This window comes from Parasteatoda tepidariorum, chromosome 3, assembly GCF_043381705.1.
Source record: "Parasteatoda tepidariorum isolate YZ-2023 chromosome 3, CAS_Ptep_4.0, whole genome shotgun sequence".
NCBI classification, from domain to species: domain Eukaryota; kingdom Metazoa; phylum Arthropoda; class Arachnida; order Araneae; family Theridiidae; genus Parasteatoda; species Parasteatoda tepidariorum.
This window is the reverse complement of record NC_092206.1, coordinates 29,689,147-29,707,520: the sequence shown is the minus strand read 5'-3', so window position 1 is coordinate 29,707,520 and position 18,374 is coordinate 29,689,147. Positions and strand designations below refer to the sequence as shown.

At 28.5% G+C, this 18,374-nt stretch overlaps 1 protein-coding gene across 4 annotated transcripts in view; it reads left to right on the top strand.

Moving 5' to 3' along the window:
* The window catches only part of LOC107456068 (synaptotagmin-15), a 170,984-nt gene extending 159,411 nt beyond the window's left edge, over nucleotides 1-11,573 (top strand). For all 4 annotated transcript variants that reach the window (XM_071178452.1, XM_071178450.1, XM_071178451.1 and 1 more), the window contains exon 8: nucleotides 3,590-11,573. In XM_071178452.1, the coding sequence (XP_071034553.1) occupies nucleotides 3,590-3,930 (341 nt within the window). In that variant the 3' untranslated portion in view covers nucleotides 3,931-11,573. The remainder of the gene's footprint in view (nucleotides 1-3,589) is intronic.
* The last annotated feature ends 6,801 nt before the right edge of the window (nucleotides 11,574-18,374 follow it).

The following is an 18,374-nucleotide window of genomic DNA, read 5'->3' as shown; positions in this document are numbered from 1 at the left end:
TTGATCTGAAAACATCTCAAATTTACGTATACAATTTTTCTCTAGATTCTAATCAACTAAATGACGTAAATATGACCACGTTTTGTTTTCACAGGCAGAAAATAATACGAATTGCTGCAATCGCATCATTTACCCACCTGTTCCACAACTTTATATTGTTTACTCATTTTTTACTTTAACCATATTTTGTCATTAGTGTCTTGCCCTTTATATAACTTCGTGTGGAGGAATTTTTTCGGTATTAATCTAATCTACCGCATATCGATTAATATTTAATAGGATTAAACAAATCAGGTTTCATAGTGTCGAGAATGTAATTAAGATTAGTTTATGTATCAAATTTGAATGTCAGTTCTCGCGGAAATAATATTACTGGCATTATATAAACACGCATAAAGAGAGTTAAAATACGAACACCTTGAATAACTTTTGATCTAATGATTGGTTGCTCGCTTAGTAGCATACAGCCTTGATAATTCGAAATGTAAATTGTAAATATGCAAAGTAATTAGTGGTTTAGTTTAACCAAAAGAGGTGTCGAAAACTTTAGGTTTTCAATGTTAATTTTATGTATGTCAGTATCTCTGGAACTATCGCTTCGCCATCTTTGGGACGAATTAAAATATTTTTGCACACAATTATAAAATTTGTTTAAAAAATAGTCTAAGGTTAAAACATCAACAAAAAAATCAGAATTTAAAAAAAAATACTTCTTTGATTTTATTATCATTAAACTATTTGTCCAATTTTATTCACTTTTCGGTATTTAAAGCAATGCAAATTATTTTTCAATCCTTATTAAACAAAATTATTAGTAAATATATTTTTATAAACAAGTTTTATAATTGAGTTCACTTAAAGAAGCTAAACGTTACTGTCAACAAGGGTTACTTTACTCGGTCTTAAACTTAAAAGTAAAAAGCTCGTGCACTTTAGTATTTGTTGGAAAATTATTTTGAAATTCGGCGTTGATTATTCTAAATTTATAGTGTCTAGTTTATACTTTTATCGCTTTCTCTTTCAGTAAAAATTTTAAACCCTGGTAGGAAAAAGTAACCCATACAACCCAGATAACTTAGTGCATCGCTTTTTTCAATTAATAACTATCTCTAACTTAAATTTCAGCGAACTTTTTCCCATTGTTAGAGATAAAACTAGCAAAATTAACTTGAGAACAATTTAAAATAATCTGTATATATTTTATAAAAATAATAAATAAAAATTAATAAACAAGTCAAGATTTTAGGATTCTCATTATAAAATTTCGTTACTGTTGTTACTTATGCCACTTTTATTTTATAACCGTCGTTGAACAGCTGACCCAATTTTTGGGTTTACGACTACTAATGATCAACTCCGTAGACTTGTAATTTTGACCCCATTCCAGAAGACAAGGGAACTCCTGGATCAAGTATTGGGAGAAATTTGCTTTTGTGCAGGACTTTTTGATGGAACTAACACGCATTTGAGTTACATGGATAGGAAGACCACGAGAAACTCCCACGGTTAGCATGACGGCAAGGGGACTTTAACCCATGATCCATCCACTTACTTACTTACTTATCCTCTACGTGCCTTTGGCACTTAAGGCCTCTAGCATATCCCTCCAACGCCTCCTGTCTTTAGCAATAGATCTTGCTTCCTCCCAGCCAGATATTCCACATTCTTTTAATTCGCCCAAAAACATGCGCTGGATGGTAAGTCTGGGTCTTCCTCTTGTTCTCTTACCATCAGGGGCCCATGTAAGCGCAACAGATGAAATTTTTTCTTTGGGCATTCTAAGGATATGTCCGAGCCAGCTCCATCTTCGTTTTTTAATTTCATCGATCCATCCACTACTGAGGATATTTCACGCCAGTACTGTGGTCGGTGTAAACCGGATGGGGAATTCATATCGACCAGCCATCGCTGGGATTCGAACCCAGTTCAGCTCATTCGAAGGCGAACGTTATATCCTCAAAGCAAACGCGGCTCTACTTATGCCACTTGCCAATATCAACAAGCCTATGAGAAACAAAGCGAATTTAAGGCAGGAGTGCGTCTCTTGTTTTTCAGTGGCGCCATCTATGGCCAAGAATATCATTTCAGCCCCACACACGTCACAACCCGTTTTACAGGGAGGACCCATTTATCCACAGATTGTAATTTTCACCTGTACCTGAGAACGATGAATCCCCGATTGAGTACCACACAGAGGTATTGATTTATTATAGGAACTTGGAAAACTTTGTGACCCCCAACAGATTTAGCGTGCACTAGTCGGCATTTATTATACGAGGATTCTTCGGCCAAATAGATTCGACCCTATAAAATTTTAGTTGGTAACATTTTACAGAAATAAAAAAAATAAGACAACATATTGTGGTACACTCTGTTTAAAGGCCGGTATAGCCTGGTTGGTAGGGCATTGGACTCTTGTTCGTGAGAAAGGGATTTCGAAACCAGCCGGCTGAAGAATCCTCGCGTATTAAATAGTCACTGGTGCACGTTAAATATGTCGGGGTCACTAAGTGCGCCAAATTTCCATAACAAATCAATACCTCTGGGGGTACTGATCCAAGAGTTCCCTTGTCTTCTGGATTGGATTCAAACTTACAAGGTTACGGAGTTATACATCGGTACTTAAATTTGGATAAGCTGTTCAACGACACACACAGTTGAAAGAAGATCAGACAAATAGCCTTCCTTTTTTTAATGTTCTTGTAACCCATGAAGATATTATTTTTCAAATCACTGTGTATCGCAAATCTTTTGCTATTTCTCTTCCATCACACGATCTTTCCTATCTTCAACCCAATCAAAAAATTGTAACATTCAATACCCTGGTCTTCAGAGCTCTTAACATTCATTATTCACTTAAACTTTTAAAATCAATTGCTTTAAATCCATCGAAAAAATTGTTAAAATTATGTCTAAACGTGTTTATAATTCTAAATATGTCAAATCCGGAACACGTAATTTAACTGTACTTCTGCTGTTTGTCTTTTTCTCCGAAAATTACTTTTCAAATATCAAACATTCTTTCACAACATAAATTCCAAGTTATCTCTTCTCCGAACAACAAAATTGCTCTTTCTAACCACAAGCAACTTTTTAATTGCTTCAAAAACTGGGAAATTTACAGAATTTTTTGTCAATGTAGACTTTTATAAACAGGGTTGGATAAAAAACAAGAACTCAAATCTTACCTCAAGCTACATCAAAATCTCCAATGTTCATCTATCGCAACACACTGGAGGACAAAGGGCCATAGGTTCGGTTTTTTGGTTTTGAAATCTGAGTGATTTGAGTTAGAGCTGTATTAAGCTCATACTATGATGCTGACTCTAAACATCGCAATTTCGACTTATGCAAAAAAAAAAAGCACCACCAAAATGTTAATGACTGCAATACTTCCGGTTCGGTGAACTAACTGCAGAATGTAAAGTTGACCGCTAATTTGTAAAAATGTTTTAGATCGCGATTAAAGTCTTTTACATCATCCTGACAGTAGCACTAATTTTGGACTTTGACAAAGATTAGTTTTTGAAGTGTATTTCTACAAGTACAATAGTTTTCATGATTCTCAATAACTCCATTTTTTTTCCAGTTCTATACGTTAAGGTGCAGCTATATCACGGCCGTAAGATGATAAAATGCAAGCGTACTGTACCGCAGTCCTCACCTTCTACGACTCAACAAGAGATTTTATTAGACGAGACCTTCAGCTTCGCTGTATCCGGAAGATTTTTCGACTCCTGCAGCTTCACTTTCTCAGTGATGGTAGCTGGATCCAGCCCTCTGGTCAAGGATACCTACCATGGCCAAGTGGTCATCGGTCCTTTCATGTATGCAAGGGGCGAGCAATTGCAGCACTGGCAGGAAATGCTGACCAATCCAAGAAATATGGTAATGAGATGGCATGGCCTGGAGGCCGTCAAGAAAAATTGATGCTGATTAGATAATACCGAATTGCCATTGAAGTATGTGACTATAATGTTCCATAGCTGTTGACGTTTGCTGTTTACGATGATCTGAAAAATTATAGCTAAATAGTCCTTTTTTCTTTTTACGGTAGATCTGGAGGAAATGTAAAATATTTCAAATTATTCGTATTTAGAATTCAAAAATAAACTGATGATTGTTATCAAATCTAGTCGACAGTTTCTTTTGAAACGCATAAAATATAAGGCTGCTGCCAAATCAGAATGGCAAATATAGCAGACTTTAGATCAGAGATATAGCAGACTTTATTTGAAAAGTTCTTACCTTTTTCTGGCAAAACTAATACAAATGCGTGAGATGGCATTTTCAGAGAAAAAAATTATTTGCCTCTTTTACGATTTTAAAAAATATCCTAGTTTTTACGTAGTTTATTTTAAGAAAAAAAAATTTTTTTTTTTTTTTTTTGATCAGCCACATTGTTTTATACAAAAATACAATTTAATTCAAAAAAATTTATGAATGGATAAATATATACCATAAACTACCTGTCTAAAAAATTACTCTTTTAAATACTTGAAAGAAGTAGCAAGAAGTTTTACATAGTATTATTCTCAATTTTTAAAAAAAAAAAAATCTTTATTTCTAACTTTTTGCAGGTATTACACTGTAGAATGATACTGTAGTACATAAAAAAGTCTAAAAATGAAAAATTCAAGATCACGAGGAAATAAGATTCTCAAGTTAAGCTTACATTTATTGTAAAATATCTTATAGAGGATTTTGAATCGTAACAACCAAATACATCCTACCTATAAGCCGATAGATATCAGATATTTTTCTCAAAATCCTAGCTTAATCCAGCTTATCCTAGTTCCATTACAAAGAATTAGTAACTAGTTATAAAAAGGGAAATCGTTTTAAGTAATTACTAAAAATAGATATATTTAACTTGCTAAATTCTAACACAGATTTTATTTATTATCTCAGCCTTTAAAGAAATAATACAATTTTTAAAACATTTAGCCGATTGAAATTAAATGAAGAATATAAAACGAAAATCTGCAACAAAAAGTAACTCGTGTGCTTTATTAATTACCGATGAATTTTAATGTACTCGTAGTACAGGCTGATGCAGAGTTATTGTTTAAAAATTTACAGGAAGGTTAGGAACAGGAGAACAAACATAAACCTTAAAAGAATATAAGGATTGCAATACAGGATGCTCATTCCCACAAAGCCAGAGACTAAAAAATGCGTGACAGATCACAAAAAGTAATAAAAGAATAAACAAAAAGACGAGTTTATACGACAATTTTGTTTTGATATAGGTTCTGAAGTTGCGATCAGCAACTGTAATAAGCATCTCACAATAACGATGCATCGATTAATGTACGTTCCCAAGAACATGCTATTTTGAATGAATGGTTTGCGGGCAAATAGCGTGTCTGCATTGCGTTTGCTACTATATTTCCCTCTATGGTTCTTGGTTAATCACGTTCATGTTCCTGACGTACTTATATTTTTTAAACAATAATTTTGAAACACTTCGTAGAAAACTCATGTGTGTAAGATTTGTCGTCTACTTCGCTATAGTTTTGAAAAAAGAGATTTAAATAAATTAATTTAAAGGCAAAATCGAATTTTTTTTCTAATTTAATAAGTTATTTTAAGTGTCGTTAGATTTATCGGTCTTTTCACTGTTTATATTCGCTTTGTTAATTCATTTTGACGAAATTTATCGCGCAAAATTTTATCTCTTGTCTAAAGCATAGGCATGAGAGTAATTGTTCAAAGCAAGTCTGCTTTACTAATTGTCAAATAAATTTAAGTCTACTAACTAGCCTTCATATAGTTCGGAAAGGTATTGAATACATTTATAATATTATAACGTATACTTTGATGATAAATATCTTTTCATTCAAGGTAGACTTGACAAATTTGTTTTTTTGCAATCTCTTGTGAAAGAAAAAATAATTATTTATAAAATATCAATATCAAAATGATTGACAAGAAATAGTTGGTGTTCTCTTTTTCATGCAACTAAGTCATAAGAATGTACGGTTAATTATGATTCATTTGATTGATTCTCTAATAACAAAACAAGAGAAAATTCTTCGAATTAAATTTTACTGAAAATATTTAGGACTAATCCAAGCTAATGCCCTGCAAACGTCAACAGCTGGAATTGAAATTGATTTAACTTATTCAATCATGCGTTACTTAAAAAAATGGCGTGGTAGCTATTTAAAATTATTTAGTTTATTTTCGGTTTAAAAAAAAAAGATCGCAGTTTTGAAGGTCTGAAAAATTTTCTTACATTTTTTTAGTTATATTGAAATACATTTTTTATTGAAAAATTGTAAATAAGTAAGAAAATAACTATTAAAGTACCAAAATTAAAACACTTACTTATTGCTTTTTCCCCGGATTGTTTTAAACATCAAAGCTTTTTCTTTACATGATTCGACTCAATCGAATCTCGTTAAATGTACAGATATCAACTGTTTTCCGTAGTTTGTAGTATCTGTAAATCAAAATTAAAAAAAATTGATAAATAAACTACAGAGTTTTAAAACCACATTTGATTGAATTAAGAAAATTTTAAAAAGTCACTCAGTATCTTGTATAAATTATTTTTAACAATCGTTGATATTCAATCTCGACTTATAACTGATACTTAACAAATAATTAAAACAGTTATCATTGTAAAAGTGGTGTGTTTTTTTACCGAAAAGAGTATTTTTACCTTCGCCTGGAGATTAAAAGGCAGCTTTTTGTTTCTATCTCATTATATTATGTAAAATAAAACTTTATAAAATTAAAATCTTTCAAAAAAATTTTGTCTTTTTTATTTATTTCTTAAAATATACTCTTCTGCGACAAACGGTATAGCAAAAATAATTTACAAGGATCACTCAATCAAAAAAGAGAATTCTTAAAGATCCAGAAACGAACCGTAAGAATTAGTGAGTAATTTGTATACTCACCACTCATCAAAAAGGTGTATTTTTAGAACTTTAAATTCAAATCTTATGAACTGGTGCGAATTAGGAACTGCTACTTGCACTGAGAAAGATTATATACGCTGTTTTTAAAGGTAGAAAACGACGAATCAAAATTAATCTAGTAATTACTAATCAAAAAGGCGTATTCTTAAAAATCTTTGTTTGATCCTAAGGAACTGGTGCAAATTGAGATCTGATACTTGCACTGGGAATAATTATACAGGTTATTTTCAAAGATAACAAAAGCCAAATCAAAATCAATCTTTTAATTACTAATCGAAAAAGAGAATTCTTAAAAATCTATTTTCAAACCTTAGAGACTGGTGCGAATTGGTAACTAATACTTTTACTGAGAGAGAATATATGTGTTGTTTTCAAAGAATGAAGATAATTTATTTTGTGTAATATCTGATACATCAGATAATTCATTGTTGTGTGATACATTTGTCTTGCTTTTTGTGTAAGTGATCTTCCATTTCATAATAATAATAATAATACATAAATGCATATAGTTTCGTACATTTGTTCATAGATATAAGAAAGTTATGTAATTTGCGAAAATTAATTCTTGTGAGAAAATAGTATGTATTGAATACTTTAATGTCTTTTTTTATACTAAGATGGGGTTGCTGCTAGATTTAGAGGTGAAAACGGTATAAAAGCTGGTCTTTGGTAAACACCGTTCGTAAAAGAGGTTTAACTTAATCCACAACAATTTTTCTCCGTTATTTTAATTTATTTAAGTTTTCCAAAGATAAACCATTATCCTCTATAGTCTCTTACTTGTACAAATACAATGTCACAACTTTTTCGAATCGCCAATTAACTGGGATAAGTAATCTAACTTTTAATTACAAATGTTATTTTATCTAATTCTTCACGGAAAATTAATAAAACATATAATGTATGCAATATATTATCATATACGTGTAATAAAGTGTGATATATAATATAGTAAAATATAATATAAAAATAATAAAAGAATTATTGATACATTCATACAGTTATCAATATTCTACAGTTTGGCACAAAAAGTGTTTGAAATATAATGAAACATTATATGATATTTTAACTCTTATAGAGAATTGAATAAGCAATAAAGTAAGTTAAATGAACAAGTATATGTAAGTTAAATAAATATGTATCAAAACTACCTATAAAATTGTATGCCTTTTATATCAGTTACTTATAAGGGAAAATATTTCTTGAACAGGTGCATAATACAAAAGATATCAAAACTACACAACAAAACATAGATATCACAATTTCAAGAGATTTTTATCGCAAATGTAAAAAGGCATCAATTAATGAATAACATGATCTAGAAATAAATATCATGATTTTAAAAAACTCTTATAAATTCCCAAAATTAGATATACATTGTCAATAATTTAAAAACTAATCACTTTAAATAGCTTCAAAAGTTTCGAAATTTATTGGAATCAACGTATAACCCCTAATTAAAAGTAAAATAATAAAGTAAAACTATAATTAACCCTTTCACATTATAAATAAAGCAAGAAAAAGAATTGTATTACAAGTATAATTCTAACACCTGTAAATTCTAATATTGTAGAAATTTTAAGTATTTTTCAAAGTTAATCGCAAATGTTAAATATTTTTGAAATTAATCGCACTTGAGGAAGTTAAAGTAAAGAATAAAAATGTTCATTTATTTGAAAATTGGAAATTTAAATTACTTCTCTTAAAATTATTTATTAACTTAAATTTCAGTAAAATACTACTGTTAAAAACAAAATAGCACTTATCTATTCTAGTATTAGGAAACTAAAATTTATGTATTGACTAGTCAAAGTTCGTTTTTTTTTTTTTTCCCCAAATTTATCAAACGCGCATTTTCGTATAAAATTGCTCTACTACAAAATTATCTCAATCTTGCTCCAATTCCTCATGAATGTAGCTCAAACTGTTCCAAAAAGAATGCAGCTCAAAATGCTTTCAAAAATTTCTTCAAAATATCTACTTTAAAACAATACAATAATTCTCACAAAGCTTCAAAACAATAATTTTTATAAAGCGGCTCGAAACTTACGTTAAAAAAATTATTTTTGTTTCAAAAGTGAGAGAAAAGTGCCAATTTTAAATAAACTTTTTTTCGTTGAAATTCCACGTCGAGAAAAACGAGGCTAAAAGAAAACTGTTTCAGAGCACCAAACACTCAACTGTAAAATTTCAATTCCAAAATAATTACAAATTAAAAAATATCAACAAAAAAAAATACTTTTATAATTTTTGAAAAAAGAAATTTAAATTACAGCAATTTTAAAAAAATTACTTGTCAATCAAGAATATTTTTTATTTGCATACTATATTTTCATAAAATATGACATGAGAGAGTGTTTTTTTTTTTTCGTATAATTTTTACGAATAGAACCTTTAATTAAATCTTACCCTTTTTCAAAATTTTACTTCTTATGAGAAAAAAAATCTGGCAGCTACCCTAGTGTTGTTTAGAAATATACTTATTGTTTATGCTTGTTGTTTTTGTTATTGCTGTTGTATAAAAGTACGCTAATTGTTTAGAGTGTCGTTGATGTTTTTTCACAGCGTTCTCATTATGTACTGCACTGTATTTGAAACCTTTAATATCTTGTTTCTTAAACCATTTAAAAAGCTTATTGTGAAACAACAAGGCCGCGTGAAAATACGTTCCATAGATTTATCAAAAAATCAGCAAACTCTAATTCATAATATAAATGCTGTTTGAATTTTTTTTTCTGGTGCATTGAATGTAATATTTAACAGAAATACATTACAACGCTAAATAAATTTCTATTTTATTTGAAATATGCTTAAAAAAATTAAGGAAAATCAAAATATAAGTCTAAACGAGCAAAAATTTCCTTCTAAAAATTTTGAGAAGGGAGAGCCCATTTTTTTCTGGAAAGCATTGATTAACGTAGAATTAATTCAATTAAATTAACTACATAATAAACGATTACGATAATAACTATAAACGAAATAATGATTCAATAGCGTAATATCCAAATTGAAGAAGAAATTTTGATCTTGTTCTTATATTAGAGTTAAAACACAATTCAAAAATTAGACAAAAATGGCCTACTATTTAAATTAATTTCAAATTGGACTGAACAGTTTATATAGTTTTCCATTACTATTAAAAAAAATTCCAAACTGAACAGTATTTGCAAGTTATTGTTTCACAATAAGTTTGGTATTTGTTCTTTTTAGCATGCCTTTAAACATTTATTCTTTTAATTATTTCAAATGTGTTCACGTTTCTGTTAGTCGTAATTATATTCCATGAAACATTGTTTTCCAGCATCGTTTGAAAAAAACGTTTGAAGAGTTAAAAAAAAAAAAATTTCTCTCCATCTAACTTTAGTTAACGAAACAAAATTAAAAGAGTCTTGGTAACTTTATTATGATTTGGGAGAAAACTAATTAGTGTAGCTTATTTAATTATCTTTTTTATGACTCAGCAAAAAAAAATTAAACATTTAAATGTAGCATACTTCGATTTAATTTTAATATTAAAACTACAAATAACATTATTTACAAAGCTACTTAACAATGTTAGGGTTAATTAATGTACTATTTGTAATTATTTGCACATACTTTTACTGATTTATTTGCTCAAAAAATTGACTCTAAAAATTAAATATTAGGCCACATGTTATAGATATTAAGTTAAATACATTAACTTACAATATTACTTTAATATTACAGCATGTGTATTTTGTTTTTAAAAAAAAAATTTTTTTTTGAACAATACAAATAATTGGTTTCGCAAATAATTTCTTTGATATCTGTAAGTATCTTATGAAGTTTTGTAGTCCGACAAAAAAATATTTAACGCGTATTTTTCTTCCTCAATAAATAAAAGGGAAATAAAAAAATTTAATCAAATTCTGATATATCGATTTTTTTTCGATCTTTCACATATACTATAACAGAATAAAATATTCCAACAAAAATTGTTATTAAAATGATTTAAAAGATAAAATAGAAGCAAGCTTTTTTTTCGCTATTAAACAGCACAAAAAATCATTTCTCTTAGTAAAAGCATGTTAGAAAAATGTAATTAATACATAAATTGGAATTGAATTTCGTTCTTACTTTCCATGAGTAAATATTATTCTTAGAATATAAAATGCACATTGTTAACTAAATCGAGTATTTTTTGCAGCTGAAACTTTCAAAAATATTCAATAAAAAATATGTACAATAAAAAATATGCTCTTTTCAAATGATTAAACAAAAAGGACGATAGAAAAAGGAATCATTAAAATTCAAAACGACAATATTCATTTTCATGAACATATTCCATCATCAAAAAAATCTCATTAATTATTCCTTACATTTCAAATTCAATGTTCTTTGCTTCCCCAAACGATATTCTACGGAATCTCTCTTGTTCTTTATTTCCCCCATTTGCTTAAAATTGAATTTCTCCTTGTCATATTTACTTTCTTGTCATGCAATGCATTAATAGATGTCATCTTAGTAATGTAATTACTCTATGTTCATTTTAATTTTCATCCCTATTTGTTTGTTGTGTTCTTTTCTGTCATTTTGCAGTACATATCATGTGTTATAAGCAAATGTTGAAGTATTTTGTGAGATTGAAATTCTAAATAAAAGTGTATTTGTGTTATCAAATTTTCTTCTCTCATTTTGTATTTCTAAACTATTTTTTAAATATGTCACTCTTAAAGTAGGTGACGTTTTTATAACATGTTAGATTTAAACCATGCCTATAACGTTGATATCAGGAATTATATTCTATTCACTTTAGAAATTGTAGTCTCACACAAATAAAAAATTATTTTCGAAACATAAAAAATAAACGTAATATGCATTTTACGACAAAACAATCGTAATACAGATATCTAGATGATTATGGGTTCTGAGATACAATATTTTAGAACATTTTCAATGTTGGTATTTGTTAAAATTATGTATAGTAATGCATACAAATTAAACAATTCATAATAATTTTTATAAAAACAGAATCAGCAAATTTTCATACGTTTTGAAAAGTTTAGGAAATGTACCTCATTGTTAGAATGCTATATAATTTGCTCAGAGTAACATTCCATTGCTTCCTATCTTTTTTTTTTAATACCTGACCACGAACATGAATAGTAAAAAAAAAAGAAAAAAACATCGGAAAGTTCATAATATAGCCGATAGTTACTTCCTCATCAGTCCTCGCACTTCTCAATATCTAGATCAGGGGTTTCCAGCTTACATGAGGCCGGGGGCCGCAATTAATAACACCAGTCAAATGGCGGACAGCAACTTTATCAAAATTTTATATAGGACTCTTTTATGTTTGGAGGAGCTTTACTGTCAGATTTGTATCAAGTTGTACAAAAGAAAAGTATTTAATTACAAATTAAAATAACAAGTAGATTTTTACCTGAGAAATAAATTTTTTTGCACCGTCGGCATGTTAAATTTCACAGAAACGAAGAAACTAGTTTTTTAAAGAAAGAAAGGTATTTTGAACTCGTATAAATTTTTTACAAAAATTGTCAGCAAAAAAATAACTAATATATTTTAGTTCGAGAGCCACAAAAAAGAGGCATCGCGGGCCGGATGTGGCCCGTGGGCCGTCAGTTGGTAACCACTAATCTAGATGATGACGTATCTCCATGGAGAGCTCCACGGGTAAGCAGGGATGTGTTCATAGGCTTGTTTCTTTTGTTACACATGGTGTAGCATGGCAATCATGCCCAGGCAGAGGCAACTTTCAATCCTTCACACTCCAGTTGTACATTGATCTTTTCATTATGTGAAATAGCATCTCTTTCTTCATCCTCATAGTACAAATGCTTTGACGATGGAGCATTGCATTGTCGTCAGTTATCTCTCTACATGTTTCCATCATTCTACCAGATGTTTCCATCATTCGCATCAGAGCTTCCTTAATTGTCTAATCAGTTCAAAATACCTAATCAGACTTTATTGAAATGTCTGACTATTAAAAAAATCCAAAGAACTGTGAATGGCATGGATGGTTCTAAGCTGCACCTATTTTGTTACAACTTTGGAAAGTTGGCATAAAAGGATGTCCAGCTGCCAAAAAAAAAAAAACGGTAGAATATTTTTTTTTTGTAATTGCAAGATTAAGGATCCAGTTTCAAATTCTCTCTTCTTTTATGAATTGCTTGATTAAACTGGCCATTGAAAAGTACTGCACGACAACTTAATGTAAGTCCACGCCCTTTAAGGTTGCGCAGGCGTTCCTGTATTTTACTGAAACTGTTCTCAATAGTTCCTTTTCTTCAACGTCAAAATTTGTTCCCCAGAGTTAGTTTTCGATTATTCAGATAAATTCACTGAGCTTGAAAAAAAATTTTAAAACTTTATTAAGACAAAAAAGGAATTTAGAGATCATAAAAATTTCGAAACAGCATTTGACATTTACTCACACAAAAAAAGGTACTTCTAGATATTCGATCTCGCTCTGCTAACCTTCATTTCCTCCAGTCGCTTGAATGCTAGTACTGTCCACTCTTTACTCTTATTTTAATAATAGACAACGAAGTCTTCAAATTCCATACAAATCTTTAAAAAAATCAACCGTGAAATAAGCTAATTGAACTAACGACATACAAAAAATTTAAAACGATTTCCCGTTAAAAACACAAGCACATAAAAAACGAAAACGTTAAAAGAAACAAGCAGTCGTCATGGTAAAGTATTAAATGACGTTGACTAACTCCCAGGTTCTCTCTCCTTCTTTAATATAGGTTTAAAGTTTTATAATGTTACGCCAATGAATAACCAATATAATAGCTTATATAATTGAGTTACAATCAAAGTATTCGCCTCTCTCGTTACAGCAGTTTCTAATTTTTTTTTCTTTTTATTTAAGAGATCCTTAAACAAATGGTTATTCTCTTTATTTGGGGCATCTCCAGAGAAAGAATTTTTAACTTAATAGATCTCGATCTGAGAAAACCATGAAATGAAAACTACAAACACGTGAAAATAATTCTATAGATTAAACCTTCACCCAGTTTCAGCATTCGTGCTATTCATGTTCATGACATAGAAGGAAAATGCATTGTACATGATGTGAAAGGAAAGAAAAATAAAACCTTCACAGAAAAAAAATTCTCGAATACTGTATGTATCTTCAAAAATGATAATCGTCATTCATCAAAAACAATTCTTTCGTCTGCGCAAGTGCTGCAAATTTAAACTACAAATAAAATACGTACTGTTTTAATTATTGTTTAATACTGAACTTTCCTTGATTCAGGGTGGCCACGAACTTTAAAAAAATTCTGATTTCTCCAGACGACTAATTTTATCGAATTTCCCTGACTATATAATTGGGGACATAAATTTTATTAATTATTTTTCAAGTATACCTTATTCTTATACATAAAATATATTGCAAAATACTTTTATACGTGCTATTAGAATTGTATTAATTTTAGAAAGTTATTACGAGAACAATTTTTTAAGAAAACAATCTTGTACTTTAATACACAGCGCGCAAAATGTAAACGGACCACCCTGAATAACTTTGATTTCATAATCGAATCTTCACGTTCTATTACTTATTCTTGATGGTTCCAGGGGTGACCTCAAACATACTAATTAGTTAGTGCAGATGATATTTTACGTTACGAAATCAGACACAAAACGGACTTTCACTGAATAAACAAACCTTTTTTTTTCAGACGTTCAAATTTCTGACCCCCAATATGTAGGAAAGAGCCGCAATCTGGAAAATAGGGTCCAAATAGTTTGGTCAAGGAGAAAAATTAGGACCCCTTAATGTCAATTTTACTTTTTGCATAATTCGCCATATCTCGAAAACATTTTAAGAGAATTGAAAAATTTTTGCACTCAAATAATAAAATTCCTTTATAATTCGATGCAAAAAAATAACTTTTAGGAAAAATGTTTGGAAAAATCGAAAAAATGTTTCAATTGTAAGGTATACAATTTTTACATCATTTTAAAGATGAAATATGCATCTGAGTAATCGAAATTTTAAAAAGTCGTATTTTTTTAATTCGATTTCTCCGATTCGACTGATTTTACTCAAATTTTGTGTTTTGTCAAGTAAAATTACATTCTTTAAAAAGATGTAAAAAATTGTATACTTTACAATTAAGAAATTTTCAGGCTATCATTAAATAATAAATATTTACTAAAAGTTGTTTTTTGCATAAAATTATCTTCATATAAATTAATTTTATAATTGTAGACAAAATTATTTTAATTTACTTAAAAGTTTCTCGAGATATGGCAAAATGAACAGAAAGTAAAAATAACATAAAAGAGTCCAAACTTTAGCAATAATATACGGGTAATAACAGTAAAGGGTCCAAACTTTAACATTAATATACGGGTAATAACATTAAAGGGTTCAAACTTTAACATTAATATACGGGTAATAACATTAAAGGGTCCAAACTTTAACATTAATATACGGGTAATAACATTAAAGGGTCCAAACTTAAGTCAGTTTTCTTGACCAAACTATTGGGACCATATTTCCCAGGATAGCGGCTACCCCCTATATTTTGGGGATCAGATATCCGAATCCATTTTAAAAAATTTATAAAAAGGTGTGTTTATTCAGATCAAATAGGTTTTTATGTCTGATTACGTAACTTAAAATACACGAATGATTTGCACGAACATATTTGAAGTCCCCTCCTTAAGACATTAAAATTGAGTCCAAGAACGTGAAGATCTGATCATAAAATCAAAAATTATTCAAAATTATCCCCGTTTTTTTGTAAACTTGTACATGTTATTTTACATATTATATTAATTTTTTAATTCCTTCTTGAGATAGTTAAATAACTGCTAAAAAACTCAATTGTTTATAGCTATTTGAAAATACAGGTTTTAGACAAATTCAGTAAATGTATTTGGATTCAAAAATTTATATTTTTAATTTCGTTGCTACAGTTAGGGAATTTCAACTCATGTGTTGTTATACAATTATATCACTTGCCTGATTGCTAATACCTCGGATAGCTGGAGGGGGCAAAAATAGTTAATTCAGGTGATCAAAAAAAATTTGAAGTTTTAGATTATTAAAATTTAAATATTGATAATATTTTTTAAAACAAAGTAAAAATACTTCGTTTTAAATAATATATTTTTTACTACATAATACTTTTTGCTCATACTTATATAAAATGGAATTAAAATATGGATTTGGATTTTTGTATACTTGCAATATTTTTATAATTCATGGTTTTTTCTTGTTCGGCAGAAAAGAAACCATTTTATGTTTACCCGTTACTTAAGCTGCACGTTGATAAAATAAATGCAACACTAAAAAGAGCTGATCTGATATATGACTTACAAAGATTCTGATATACAATTGTATAAGAAATTAAAAACAGACTCACCCACAATATCTAATTCATCCAGTGCAGAAATTCATAATTAGACAGGCAAAAATCTTCAGATCTTCACTGCTTAACTACATACATGTTTCATTACTTAGTTACATAAATGTTTTTCTTTGCTTAGCTTCATACATTCTTCATTGCTTAGCTACGTTTTTTTTTTTTTTTTTTTTTTTTTTTTTTTTTTTTTTTTTTTTTTTTTTTTTTTTTTTNTTTTTTTTTTTTTTTGCTTAGTTACATTTACATGTTTTTAAACAGTTTCAAAAGGAATGAGACTTTCACGAACAATCACATAATTTTTTTTCTAATAACTTAAATTAATTTTAAGGTATTTTATGAAAAGTTCCTCGTTAATGCTATGTTCCTCCAAGCTATACTAGTAAAAGAAGCTTGTAATATATCTAGTATTTTCGACAGTAAATCAGCCACTTACAGGGGTGGATTAAGCGTACACAGGGCCCCTAGGCCATTCAAATTTTAGGGGTCCGTAGATTACATTTTTTTCTTGTATATGTTTTATTTATTCAAATATAAAAGTATTTATATAGATTTTTATTTAAAAAAGCATATGTAAAATAAAAATAAATAATAATAAATTAAATTTCACATTATTTTATTATATTAGAACTAAAAAATAATCATAACATTTTGAAAAGTCATTATTTTTCTTAATTTTTTAAAAAATTTTCAAAAAATCCATTTTAAAAGGGCCCCTAATCATTGGGGGTCCCAGGCCATGACCTAGTCTGGCCTAATGGGTAATTCAGCCCTGGTCACTTATTAAATATAACCAAAATAAATATTCCTTTAAAACCCTATTCCTCACTTTCCTTATTCCATTAAATTTATTAATATATTATTCTTACATTACACATTACACAAATCCTATTCACATGCAATTTTGTATCACCTCTTAAATTCCATTTTTTAACATTTATTAGTATTAAATAGAAGATAACAAAAATACAACTTAACTAAAAAGTACATAACCCTTTTAAAGAGTGCAAAAATTGCAATGTTAATAGCTGAGTAAAGAAAACAATTTTTAATGTAGTGAAGATAGATCATAATTGAATAGAGAAACAGTTAAAAAAAAAATAGATTTTAACTGATACAGGCATTCATATTTTAATACATAATGTATGTTTTTAATGAGAAATTAAAAAATAAGTAGTTTCGATTTAGTCTAGTTACATAAGACAAAAATCTAGTGAAAATTAAATTAAATCCCTTTTCTTATAAGGTTAGGAGTCGATAAAAATTCAAGATGCATGAATTTTTTCACAGACAAAAAAACTATTTTCTACAGAAATTGAAAATTACCAAATTTAATTTTTTTTTTTTACTTTTTTCAGAATTTTAAAATTTTCTTAACTTTTATGATAAATCAAAAAAAAATCTTAATTTTTCTGTGTTAGTTATTTTTTAAATATTTACTGAATCAAGGTAAAATTACCTGATTTGCATATTATTAAGTCATCCAGGTAACTAAATATCTTGCTTCAATTACCTATTAATTTTAATGAGCAAAAGGGCATATTTTAGTACAATTAAACTTTAATTAAGCTTTTTACAGAATTAATAAGATTCACAAAAAATTACATAAAAATTTAGGTCATAGTTTATGTCAGATTCTACAGCAGTTCACTATTGAAAGGAATTACTTAACTAAAAAACCAATATTTTTTTAAAGAAAAAATTTAATGCATATTAAAATATTTTTAAAGCAACTTTTAAGTTATAGCTAAAAGAATTTAAAAAGGAATTTTACATTATTAAAATCTAAGCTTTTCTTTTCTCCTTTTTAAGTGTTTCAGGATAAATAGAAAAATAGTAAAATCAAGAAATTAAATAGGAAATAAAAAAATTGTCCAAAAAACTTTATTATTTTATAAATAATACAGTTTTTATAATCATTATTATTTACATTTGATTAATAAAAAATGTATAGATGAAAGTGGTGCATAAATTAAGATAACAGTTTATGATAAACAATGGTGTATAAAAAAAGAAAAAAAAATAATTAAAAAAAAACAGTTTAAATTTAAACAGCCTAAAAATTAAA